General features: G+C 46.2%; 1 protein-coding gene across 7 annotated transcripts in view; it reads right to left on the reverse strand.

Moving 5' to 3' along the window:
- Tjp2 (tight junction protein 2) overlaps positions 1-13,205 on the reverse strand; it is a 127,302-nt gene that overhangs the window by 29,404 nt on the left and 84,693 nt on the right. For all 7 annotated transcript variants that reach the window (XM_029538183.1, XM_029538196.1, XM_029538182.1 and 4 more), the window contains 5 exons: positions 11,834-11,887; positions 9,039-9,163; positions 6,925-7,027; positions 5,379-5,997; positions 284-387 (listed from right to left, as the gene is read on the reverse strand). In XM_029538183.1, the coding sequence (XP_029394043.1) occupies positions 284-387; positions 5,379-5,997; positions 6,925-7,027; positions 9,039-9,163; positions 11,834-11,878 (996 nt within the window). In that variant the 5' untranslated portion in view covers positions 11,879-11,887. The remainder of the gene's footprint in view (positions 1-283; positions 388-5,378; positions 5,998-6,924; positions 7,028-9,038; positions 9,164-11,833; positions 11,888-13,205) is intronic.

Below are 13,205 nucleotides of genomic sequence, written 5' to 3' on the forward strand. Positions count from 1 at the left end.
AATACAGACCCTAAGGCTTGTTTTTCCTTTTCCTTTTAAAAGTATTTTTAGGGGGGGCCAGGGGCTAAAGAGAGAGCATGGCTCATAAGTAGTAGGGAACACTCCAGCTCTTCTGTATATCTCTCCCCTGTTTATATCTCAGTTTATTTTTGTTCTTATGGCAAAGATCACCTCATCGAGCTACTCCTCCCGAGTTTACCTCAGTTCTCAGACTGAGAGATTCTGACCTGGTCTGCAGATGTGCAGGTGCTGCTAGGAATGCACACACTGTGCCATGTCTTACCTTGAGAATTATGTCCCCCTCATGAAGGTTGCCGTCTTTGGTTGCCAGTCCTGTTCTGGTCATTTCCTTGATGAAGATCTGACTCCCCAGCCGGAGCCCATACTCTAGAAAATGAGAAAGGGAACACACACATTCTCAACTGACTCAGAAAACTATAAACAAACAAACAAACACACAAAACGAGGGAGGAGCAAAGAAGACAATGTTGTAAAAATGTTAACGAGGCAGAGGCTATGTGGATGTCTGATGCAAAATGAACATTTCAACTAAAAAGTTGGTAACAACAGTCTGCTCTGACCCTAAGGTTGCCCACATGAAGCTGTGGGCATAGTATGTCTCTGTGACAGTTCACACTGCCCAGGGTTTGAGCTGGGGCAAAGCCAACGGCCTGGCAGGGAGAGTTGGCTACACTCTGAACTGTTCTCAAAGAAAAACAACACTGCAGTTAGAAGAGATGCATGTATTTTAACACTGCAAATCTTCTATAGACTTTCCTGATTTTATTTTTAAACTGTAAGAAGACAGATTTTAAGAGTGAATTGTAGTGACTCTGAAAGCCATCAAAGCTTGAGAGCAAAGACGTTCATTCAGTTTTTAAATTATCATTACTAGTGTTCTGACAGAAAACTGCATACTTACAAACCAGTCCCTTTCCTCAGAAAAAATATTATTACATAGAGAATGCCCCTTCTTGTGGTCACAAAAGTAGTAGTTTTAAAAAAAAAAAATCAATTTCAGTAAACTTATTAGCGTTGGATCTTATTACAAAGGTACAAAGTGCTTAGCTGCTGTGGTCCTCAGTGGTACAGTGAGCATCTGACCTTTGCAAGGCTCTAGGTTTACACCACAAACAACAAGAAGTACTGCGCACTGCACACGGCTCACTATCCTAAGGCTACAGCATCTCTCCTGTGGATGGTTAGAGAGTGCACAGAGGAGAGAAATTTGATCAACTTTTCTTACATAGCAACATTTCACCTCTCCTCCTAAGAGCTTAATGCTCCCATGGTAACACAGGAGTGTCTGCAAACAGGCTCACTCGGATCCGTATGAACACTCCTTAAATTTAAAAGCAAAACAAACAAAACAAAACACCAGTTAATGAACTTTGTGACACGGCGAGGAGCCTGCTGACAGGAACCGGAGGTGCTCATTCTTAGTCTACAGCTGCTCCCACCTATTACAGCCATTCTTACAAGATTCATTTTCATGTGACCAGGTTCTCGTGACTTACCCAGAAATAACTAGGTTATTGGGTAACTATTAAAAGGTGGCATTTTTTTTTTTCTTTTTAAAAAGTGGAATCATGAAGTGGGGAGGGAGTGGCTATTGGGATGTAAAATGAATAAATAAGTTAATATTAATGTGCAAAGAAGCGGGATCCTGGGCTGGAAAGAGGGCTGAGTAGTCTCAGAGTCCTTGACACTCTCGCAGAGGACCCTGTTCAGTTTCTAGCATCCATGTGGTGGCTCCTAGCCATCTGTAAGTCCTGTTCCAGGGAATCTGATGTTCCCTCCTGATCTCCTCAGACACCAGGCATGCATGTGGTACACACACACACACACACACACACACACACACACACACACACACACAGGCAAAACATTAAAATATAAGATAAAAATAAATATATCTTAAAAAAAGAAAAGGTAAAATAGCTCAGTGAAGAACGATGGTTGCTGTCAAGCCTAAAGTGAGTTAAAACCCTGAACCCACAGAAGGAGAGAACAGACTGTCAGGGTTCTACTTTGAGCTCCACACAAACACTGTAGTACACACGGCCCTCACCATCGACAAAATTATAAATAATAACAGGTTTTTTTTTTTTTCCAGTGGAGGGGCTGGAGAAATGACTCAAAGGATAAGAACACTGACTGTTCTTCCAGAGGACTCAGGTTCGATTCCCAGCACCTACATGGTGGTTCAGAGATATCCGCCACTCCAGTTCCACTTTGATACATTCAAACAAAACAAACACCTATACACTTAAACATAAATGAGTAAAATCATAAGAGGGGCATTTTGTTGGTGGCGGTTAAAAGTGCAATCAGGCAAGAACATTTGTCTGGCATATGCTAGGCCCTGGGCTTGATCTTTATCACCACCAAAAACTGTTTAATATTTTCCAAGTTTGGAGAACAAAATAGTTAAAAGAAAAACAGCTCATCAGGAGAGGAATATTAAGTCCTTTATTTCTGTACTTAATCAAGACCAGTTATGTCCTGGACAATCTCATAGGATAATCCCTTCCTCTTACTTTATTTGAAGATTTCCTTTTCTACTCCTGTGTGTGTGTGTGTGTGTGTGTGTGTGTGTGTGTGTGTGTGTGTGTGTTGGGGTGAGGGGATTATGTGTGGGTGCCTGTGGAAGTTAGAAGATGGCATCAGATCCCTTGGAGCTGGAATTAGAGGCTGTTAGAAGCTGCCTGCCATGGATTCTGGGAACCAAACTCTGACCCTCTGGAAGAATACCGAGTACCCCTAAGCACCGGGTGACCTCTCTAGCCCAATGGTGTCTCCTTAAGTTATGCATCACAATTCATTAATGGGTCTTGAATTGATTTAGTGCGTTTCTAACCATATTTTAAATTTTCACTTCAATGGAAACTCAAAGTACATCACACAGAATAAGTAATATTCCATGAGATTTCTGTTTAAGTTTTTTTTTATATGTAGGCATAGGACAGCTAATCTTGCATGTCAACTTGACTATATCTGCAATCAACTAAAGCCCAAGCTGTTGATCACGCTATTGAGGAATTTTCTTAATCGTATTGTTTGAAGTGAAAAGATACCCTAAGTCTGAACTCCATCTTCTAGTAGCAGCTCACGTGATAGGGCATGGAAGAAGGGAGCCTTGGCTTTGTGTCTGCTTGTCCTCATTTTCCCCTGTTGTTACAGCCAGACTCCAATGTAGACTAAATCCCTCCCAGAGTCTAGCAGACACCAGACAGCTGAGATAAGACATCCAGTCTCGTGGACTATACAGCCACCAGACGCTTAGCCTGTCTGTGACATTCATGAGACCATCACTGTTAAGACTATCAAGGACACACAGGCTGTGACCACTCTAATGAACCCCTTTACATATACGTGCATACACACACAGACACAGATGCTGGCACACACACAAGTTCATTCTATCGGTTCTGTTCCTTTGGAGACTCCTGACTCATACAAAGGTGTCTCTATAATGCCTGATACGGTTGTTCCTATGACAGGACAGAAAAGAAGCGGCAAAGGAGGAACAGGAAATGAGGAAAGGTTTCAAAAGCAATGTCCCTCTGAGTCAGACTTCATGGAGGGAGGTCTCCTGGCAGGAGACCTCCTTCAAAACTTGTCTGTATTCCACCTTTTGATCTGGATCTGGCTTGGGGGCCGGTGAAGGGCCATCTCCTCACTAATCGCTATAAAGTCTTGAGATCTTCATGTCCCCAGAGTTGCTGACAAGGATGTTCCTCTCCTCAGCAAGGGTGCAATCTCGGCTTACACCCCCACCCCCGCTCCATGCTCCCAGTACCCCATTACTGCCCTTACCTCACTCCAGTTCCTTGAGTAGGAAAAACTTAGAAAGCAGACTCTTTTCATCTAAAATCTACTACAAAATACAAATCCCGAGCTAAAGAACAATGAATCTTTCACTCTGTATTAGGGGTTCTACTCCTTTCTCTTCTTTGACTAGTAATAGAATCAAAAGTAGGCAGACAAGACCCCAGACTGGAAATGGCTCAGCTCCTGTTCATCTCCTCGCTTCCGATCAGCCCAGGGGGGAGTCCCAGCTTCCCCGCTGGCTCTGCTGCAGCACCCTCCTATAGACGGACAGTACCAACAGCTTCGCTACACAGAATGCAATGAATCCTGGATGGGATTAACTGTACCCACGTCTCCAGGAATGCAGTGTGGGGCAAGCCGACTAAGCCAGAGCCAGCTTCCACATACATACCAAAACCCCTGACCTATAACACAGGAATGAGGCCTCCTACCTCCAAGGGTCTTGGGGGGATTAAGAAAGAGACTATTAACACCATCCCCGGCCTAGAACAGAAGAACTCCATCAGGATAAGCTTCGGCCTAGTTTTCCCACACCGAGAAGCACCAGGCTCACCAGCAGAGCCCGTTCACACACCAGACCCCATAGTTCCTGGTTCTGGGGGGGGGGGGCTGGTGGGAGACTGAGAATCCTCACTTTAGCAAGTGTCGTAAGATGTGTGATCACACCGTGAACCCCTAGATTGTGTTATTTACTGAAAAAGGCCGGTTTCTATCCTTAGGGTGTGGCTCGGCTCTTAGCACACACCTTTAATCCTAACCAATGAAGGTAAAGTTAGTTTGGAGAAGGAAGCACCCATGTTTGAGAGCGATGTCTGATTGAGAGGCAGACAAAGTGACGAATCAAGAGAAAGATTGATGAACAGGGTCCGCCCGCTCTGGTGAGGAGAGAGCAAAGGGAAGCTACTTAAGGGGCGGTGCAGAGAGAAGACAAAGAAAGGCAGTTTTACGGGGACAGGCTGCGGAGAGAACAACCTAGACACAAGTGAAGACAGAAAGAGCCCGAGAATGAGAAGGAGGCAGGAGATTAAAAGGGACTGCCAAAGTAGGTCTGGGGCCAAGCAGAACAACTCAGTAAGAAACTTAAAAGAGAAGCCAGACTCAATCAGTCAGGTTAGAGAGGAGCTGGAGCCAGAAAAGCTGACTTGAACCAACCAGCCAGAGTTTAGAAAGAACTAGAAAAGGGTGAGCTTATTCAGCAGTAAGTCTCAGAGGCTGAACGCATTCTAGGCCTAGATTAGATTGTACAGAGAGGCTAGACGCCTCCAGGACTAGGCCTAGGTTAACAGATGGAGGCAGTAAGCAAAATCACCTGGGCGAATGAAAGTTACATTTACAATGTGGAGGAGAAGAACATCTCTTAAGACCTGGCTATGTCCAAATCAATGGACCCTTCTGCATCTCTGACTCTCTTATGGCAGTGATAACGACACGAGCCCATAGGTGCTGGCCAGTTCAGGTTGATGCCGAACACTGGCAGGTGCCAGGCGAGCACCAGGTGATGCTGCTGCGGGTACTGCTTGTATCCCCGCACCACGTGTGCCTACCTTCATTTGCTTTGCTTTTGGTCAGAAGGACCCCGATAGGCCTGTCGGGATCATGTTGGCCCTTGTGTTCATGCCGGGACCTAGACTCGGGGCTGGGGCTTCGGGAACGTAGGTGTTCTCGGCTGCGGCTCCGTTCGTAGCGGGTCTCTGGATGGGCTCTGCGGTCATATGGTGGGCTGTAGCCGCCTTCGTAGTCCGGCTCATAGGCTTGGTGATAGGAGCGTTCATAGTCTCGGTCGTAGTCCCTGTCGATGCTACGGCCACGGCTGTGGTCCCGGGACACAAAGTCGCGGTCCAGACCGCGCTCCAGGCTCCGGCCACGGCTGCGTTCACGGCTGCGCCCGTAGTCTTCGTGGTCCAGGCCTCGTTCCAGGCTCCGGCCACGGCTGCGCTCCCGCTCCCGGCTCTGTGTGCGCTGATGGGGACGCCCCCTCTCCCTGCTGCCCTCCCAGCTGTGGCTGAGCATATCTTGGCTACTGTGCCTGCTCCTCTCACTGTAGCCGCTGCGGAAACTTCTGCCATCAAATTCTTCAATCACTTCAAAACCCCGGTCATCATGACTGAGAGGGGGGCTGCCCTGCAGCGGGGCCACCTGAACCTTCCTGGGCCTCTTGACCACCTATTCAGACAAATAAGAGTAGATGATGCGGGCTGGTACAGAGACACCTGGGAGGGCAGTGGGCCTGTATCCAGTTTTAATTAAAACTGTCAGTCTCTAGTCTCGGTGTGTGAGTGTGGGAGGGTCATACAAAAACAAAACAAAACAAAAAACCTACATCCCTTAAACATCTGTATCCCTGCCAACCCTCCACGCCCTTGTCCGGATCCAAGGATGAGAGAAAAATGACTGCAGTTTTGAATATAGTGCTTTTGAACACCTCCAAATCCACTTCTGACCAAGTAAGCAAAGCCCCAAAGGCTCTGGTCAGTTCATGGATGTCAAATGAGATATTCTGTATATAACTGCTTATATTCCTGCACGAGTTACAGGAAGAGGAGGGGGAAAGACACCCCTTCTAGATTAAAAAGGACCGTGAGTTAACTCGGGCCTGGGAAGACTTGTCCAAGCCATGCTACGATACAGAGTGGGCATTAGATGGTACGGCACAGCTACTGGTGTTCTCAGGTTTGTTGTCGGGATGGCCCTATTAGGAGATGCGTGCAGCAGTCATTAGGAAGGATGCTTGCAACCTCCCTCTACAGGTTAGCTTCGACACAGCTTCACCACATCTGCAACAGCAGCCTAGAAAACCATCAAGGCTGCAAGAAGTAGGCTGGCCCTAGGTCATGTAGCTCTGTCCAAATGCTCAGAAGCAAATGGCTGTTTTCTTTGGGCACAGAAAACAAATGCTCTAGAGTTAAACCCAGGTCCTCTGCAAGAACGATATGGGCACCTAACCACAGAACCATCTCTGCAGCCCCTTTGTGTTCTCATAAAAAAAATAAATTTTTGAGGTGTTTTTTTTTTTTTTTTATTTACAGTCTACGCTTAAGGATGTTGGCTTGCAAGCATGTACCAACCGCACTGAGCCATCCCAGGACTTACAATGGCTGCTATCTTCCCACTTTTCCTTAGCTGCTGAACGGCAAATGAATGGAGCACATCTTCCATGGGGGTGCCATTAACCATGACCACCCTGTCATTTTCTCTGTAGACAGAAATCAAGCATCAGTCACCTTGAACCCCGGGGAGCCAAACAGAAGCAGCAAATGAGCCCAAGAACTGTACTGAAGGGCTCGGGGTGCAACGGCTCACAAGTCAGGCCAACCTGGTCTGAGCTCTTCAGAGGTAAGAAACCGTAAGCCACACACTCGGCTTCTGGATGTTTATTAAGACCCACCATGTTTGTGTACAAGTTCTGTCTACCCACACCCGGGGGGTCACTCTGGAAAGCATGAGTCGGCATAGACAGCAACAGGAATTCAGTGATCATCCTGCGTGCTGCAAAAAGCCCACTTGTAAGCCGTGAAATAGGGCACACATTCATCTGGGTAATGTCAGCAGGAAAAGAGGTCGAAAGCTTGCCTCAGATTCTTTTACTGTTTAGAGAAAGGGTCTCATGTAGGTCAAGCTGGCTTTAATTCACTGTTTTGCCAGGTATGGCTGTAACCTACTGATCGCTCTGTGTCTGGCTCCATCTCCTGAACACGCAGACTACAAATGTGTACAATCAGACTGGGTTTCATCACCTCAAGATTCTCAAAGAAACTTTAAAATCACAGAATCCTATTATTTAGGCTCATTCAATGTTACCTTAAATTTTTATATTACTCTAAATAAAGACTAACTTTGATAGGACTACCAACTAACAGGATAGGAACAGAGAGATTTTAAATCTCACACAGATTCAACTTTTTAATGATCAGGCTGATATAGCCACAGAGTTACCTTTAAATTCTTTCCCGACAGGATTCAGAATCTATCTTTTAAAGTGGGTTATCTCTTCAGAACAGAAGGCTGACAGTTGGATAACTTGGGTTTAACTATCAGTGAATTTTCCTATTAAAATCTGTTGGGGGGATATTAGTTAGGTTTTTATTTGGGGGGGGGGGATTCTGCGAACAATTAACCCAAGGCCTTATATATGCTAAGTACTCTACTACTGAGATACATTCCTAACCATCTTCATTAAACTCTAAAACAATGTATACTAAGACATATATAAAACTCTTGACACTGAGAATTGTGGGAACTCGGGTGGTCAATTCTGTCAACTAGACTGGATTGAAAAGCACCCAGAAAGTTAGTAAAGCCCTCTCTTAGTGTGGGGGGATGTTTTCAAGAGAATTAAGGGGTGCTAGACCACCCTGAATGTGGGTGACCCCATCCTACCCAGCCACCATGTTGTTAGCTGCTCCGTTCTAGCACATTCCCCTTACCACAACAGACTAAACCCTCTGAGAAGGGGGACCCAAATAAGTACGTGCTTCTCTTACATTATTTTCTCAAGTGTTTTGTCACGGTGATATAAGCTACACATTCAGAGATGGTTCCCAGGGACTGAGGATGTAGCTAAGTCAGTATGCTTGTCTAGCACACATGAAGTCCTGGGACACTCCCCACACTGCATAAACTGTGTCTGGTGCTGTAGATCTGTAAACTCAGCACATAGGAAGCAGAGGCAAAAGAACTAGAATGCGCCAGGCATTGGTGGTGCACACCTTTAATCCCAGCACTTAGGAGGCAGAGGCAGGCAGATTTCTGAGTTCAAGGCCAGTCTGGTCTACAAAGTGAGTTCCAGGACAACCAGGGCCACACAGAGAAACCCTATCTCAAAAAAAAAAAAAAAAAAAGAACTAGAATGCAAAGTCATCCGTGTGGGGATTTGAGAGACCAGCCTGGGCTACAGACAATGTCAACAAAGTAAGGGAGAGAGGGAGAAGGGGGAAAAGGGGGAACAGAACATTTACGAGGTTCCAAAGCTCACAGTGATCATTCTATCTTCCTATGGGAGGTGGGAGGTTCCACACACAGGATGCCCCTCTTCCCTCTAAGTTTGGATGTTCCCCAAAGTTGGGTGATTGTTAAAGCAGAATGCATTAGCTGTGACCCTGATTCTCACTCAAAGACTTCAGACATAAATAAGCGCAGGCATCAGAACACCCCTATCAAGTGTCATCGTGCAGGACTGGCAGGTGGCGGGGACTGGGGCTACTTACTGAAGCAAGCCATCAGCAGGTCCACCAGGGAGCACATCTGAGATGACAATTGACGTCTCCCCATTTTCAAAGTGGGGGTTGTCTCTGCCTCCGGACACTGCAATCCCAAATCCTCTTTTGGAATCCTGCTCGTCAGAATTAGAAGAGAAAAAAAAAAACAGTATGAAAAAAAATCCTGCCATAAGTGGCTTTCAGGATTTATGACAAGCACTCAATAAAAAGAAAGGTCAAATCAATAACCAGAGACAGCTCAGGAACAGATGGGCTTACAGAAACAAATGAAAAACAAAATAAAGCCGTGGTGGTCAGCTGACAGGTTCCTAAAGGGAAACCTGCTTATCTAAGGGAGCAGCCTTGAGGAAGTTGGAAAACACTGACAGCCCAGGCTGATGTTATCACAAGAGGCAGGGGAAGGAAGGCTGTCTTTTGTCTAAACGGGGATGTGCTGTATGTATTAATGCCAGGTAGATCCATTCACTTCATCGTTTGATCCGAGCTGGAACGACTTCAAAAAAAAAAATTAATTCTGTGTGAAAATGTATTTTAAAGTCTATCTTCAGCTGATGTGGCCATGCCTGTCATTCCAGTACTTTACTTGGGAGGTGGAGGAAACAGAATCAGGAATCCAAGGCTCGCCATGATTCCATGGCGTACTGGAGTCTGGCCAGGTCTACACGAGACCCTTTCTCAGACAAACGAGCAACAGCACTATGGCATATCTTTAAATTCAAGTTAGACAGCCGGGCAGTGGTGGCGCACATCTTTAATCCCAACACTTGGGAGGCAGAGGCAGGTGGATTTCTGAGTTCGAGGCCAGCCTGGTCTACAGAGTGAGTTCCAGGACAGCCAGGGCTGTACAGAGAAACCCTGTCTTGAAAAACCCCCCCAAAAAAAAAAAATTCAAGTTAAACAAGACAGCAATTGCATCTTAATTTAGAGTGAAAAGAACTTCACTGACTTTAAAAATGAAACCTAAACAGGAAGCTGGTGTTTATGGAGCTGGGGAGCTCCATAAATGCAAATAACATGTATTTATTAAGAAGCAATTACATGTCAGCATCTATGGAATAAAAGAAGCTGCATGTATTTCCTCATGTAATCAACAAGGGTAACATCTGGAGCCAGGTGTGGTGGTGCTACTCAGGAGGCAGAGACAGAGGCAGGTGGATCCCTGTGAGTTCGAGGCCAGCCTGGTTGACAGACAAGTCTAGAACAGCCAGGGCTCTGTTACACAGAGTAACTCTTTGTCTTGAGAAACCAAAAGGGGGCTGGGAGAGTGACATCTAGAGATGACTCCCACCTGGTGCCATGAGGCACCAGAGGGGAATTGTCTAAGACATCCCTAGACAACAGAGGCCCGGGTGGCACAAAGATGAGCAAGTCAGTGGTGGAGGGATGGAATAGAGAGAAGCTGGATTGTGTGTGCACAGTGGAGAGAGACAAAACTAGAGTCGGGGTAGTGATGTGAATAATGGGTGGTGCCACCTGAGGGCATGGTGAGCTCTGCCAAAGGCCATGTTTGGGTCTGTGGCCCTGCAACAGCGGGACTCTGTGACCAACAAAGGCCATCGGACATCTGCAGCCTAGGGCCGTGCTGCTATCTGAGGGCTGTGCAGAGCTGGCCACAGCCCTCACTGGCTGCAGCACTCAGGAGAGCCGGTGTTGAGAGGTGGCAACCCTGAGCAGCACAGAACTAACTGATCCTGGTGGTGGGGGACACAGGTGGGCCAGCCCTGAGGGTGTGGCCTGGGCAGTATAGGAGAGCTGGGCCCCAATGGCATGGGCGCGGGAGAGGTGTCAGGATGACCAACCCAGCTGCCACCCAGGCTCAGAATAAAAGCTTTGAGCTGGCCCACCCCCATATCCAGCCCATCTATGAACTGCTGGAGCTCATGAAGGAGCTGATCCTCTAGAACCAGAGTGCAGGACCTCCACAACCCAGGGTAACAACAGGATATCCCAGGAGTCGCAGTGAGGATCCTGTGTTGATAGTGCAGCAGAAGCCAGAGGCCTCGTACCAGACCAATGACTCACTGCAATGAACGTTTGCAAGAAAAGCTGTTTGTTGTTACTGTGTGACAACACTGTGACACACCACAGCTTCCACAGCGGAATGCTGTGTTGTTGTCTTGGTGGGGAGACACTGCAAGGGCGGAACGTAGACGTGGAGGGACGGAGAGATGAGAGGAACGAGAGTGCATGGTATGAAATGTATAAAGGATCAATAAAAAGTTTCTTAAAAAGTAAAAGGTAACATCTGTGGAGTGATTTTAAAAAACAGAAATATACGTACTGTTCTACTTTCAATCCCAAGCAAAGAGTAAACAGGAACTTTTTGTGTGGAGGGGGTAGAGTTGTGTGTCACTGTGCGTGCGTGTGTGTGTGTGTGTGTGTGTGTGTGTGTGTGTGTAGGAGTAGAGTTGTGTGTATAGGGGGTAGGGTTGTGTGTACAGTGTGTGTATAGAGGTATAGTTGTGTGTCATTGTGTGTGTGTAGGGGATAGACTGTGTATACTGTTGTGTAGGGGTAGAGTTTTGTGTGTGTGTGTGTGTATGTGTGTGTAGGGGGTAAGTTGTATGTACAATGTGTGTGTATGTGTGTGGGGTGTGTGTGTGTATACAGTGCATGGGACAACCTTGGATGTCACTCTTCAGGCACCATCACTAGCCAGTTTCCAACAATGCCCTGCCCACCCCAGAGAGACTAAAAACAACTCTGTAGGCAAAAGTGAGTAAGACCCATGAACTGTGAAACAAAGAGCCAAAAGGAGGATGCACAGAACACGCAGAACTCACCTTCTGCAGAGTAACAGTGTACTGCTCCCATATCACCTCCTCCATGCCTGGGCCCTGTGAGACGACAAAGGTACCATGAGTAACACGGAACATCCCAATGCCAGAAGCCCTACGCTAACTTGATGTGCTTCCACACGGGTCCAGCTCACACTCCCCACGTGCTGCCTATAATCATATACAACCTTCTAGGAAAGGATAGTCTTGTTACAAAGATATTAAATGAAAGACACAGTGAGAAGCCCTAAAAGGGGAATAAGTGTTAAGTTCTGAGTGTTTGTTTTTACAACCACTCCGAAACACCACTGTTAGGTGTTAATAGCATCTTATTTGGGGCCAGCGAGAACTGGCGCTTGAAAGCTGTCCTCTAACCTCCACACATGCACCACGGTGATCACAGATTCTTCCGGCTTTCCCTCATTATTAGTTGGTACAGAACAGATTTCTGGGACTTCCTCTGCTAACCCAATTCCAAGAGATGTTCCAGGGAGGCCCTCAGTGCAGTGGCGCTACTTTAAGACTAAATGATCCATTAAATGCATGTAGTCTCAAGAAAACTAGAAATGTCAGATACTGAGAGATAAGTACAACATCTAAAGGAATGGATGATCAGAGGAAATGCGGCAGAGGGAAAAATAAACACAGGGACCACAGAGCCACTTGCCCAGTTCATAAATAGTGTGAATGTTAACTAGAAATTATCACTTCACTCTGGGCTTGTGAAATTCCGGTTTGGAAACGAGTCCTATTACAGAAAGCGACTGCACATTCTCCCAAAACATGTCAAGTGGCACTGATAATGTCACCACATGGAAAATGCAAGGCTCTTCTCCAAAGGACATGTTTAAACAAAGGCTTCACAAAACTCAGATATGTAAAAAACTTGAGTTCACACTCATGCATGTACATACATACCACACATGCATGTATGTACACACACACACACACACACATATACTGGAAGTTACAAGAAACAAACTATGGGATCAATGGCAGTATTAGAAACATCAATAACAACCCAAAAGTATATAAAACAATTCATGTTTTAAGAAATTAGAAGACCTCCTCCATCAAAAGAACCAAGCAAACAAATCTGAAACCTAATTTTTAAAAATAAGAAGAGCTGCACACTCTCTGCAGCTGAAGACAGCAGCTATAAAGGAATGCAAAGAGACTATTCAGAACATAGCACCAGGCCTGCAAGCCAGGAGGTGTCACACAGAGGGCTGAGAGCAAGCATCAGGAGGCTCATCCTGCACTGGGAGCCACACAGATGAACAGGTACTGAGAAATACCCAGATATTGTGGGTATTTCACAGAGACAGAAATGCCAACTGATACACTTGACCAGATAACCCGCGCCCTCTGGAAGCAG

The sequence above is a fragment of the Mus pahari genome, chromosome 1 (assembly GCF_900095145.1).
Source record: "Mus pahari chromosome 1, PAHARI_EIJ_v1.1, whole genome shotgun sequence".
NCBI lineage: Eukaryota > Metazoa > Chordata > Mammalia > Rodentia > Muridae > Mus > Mus pahari.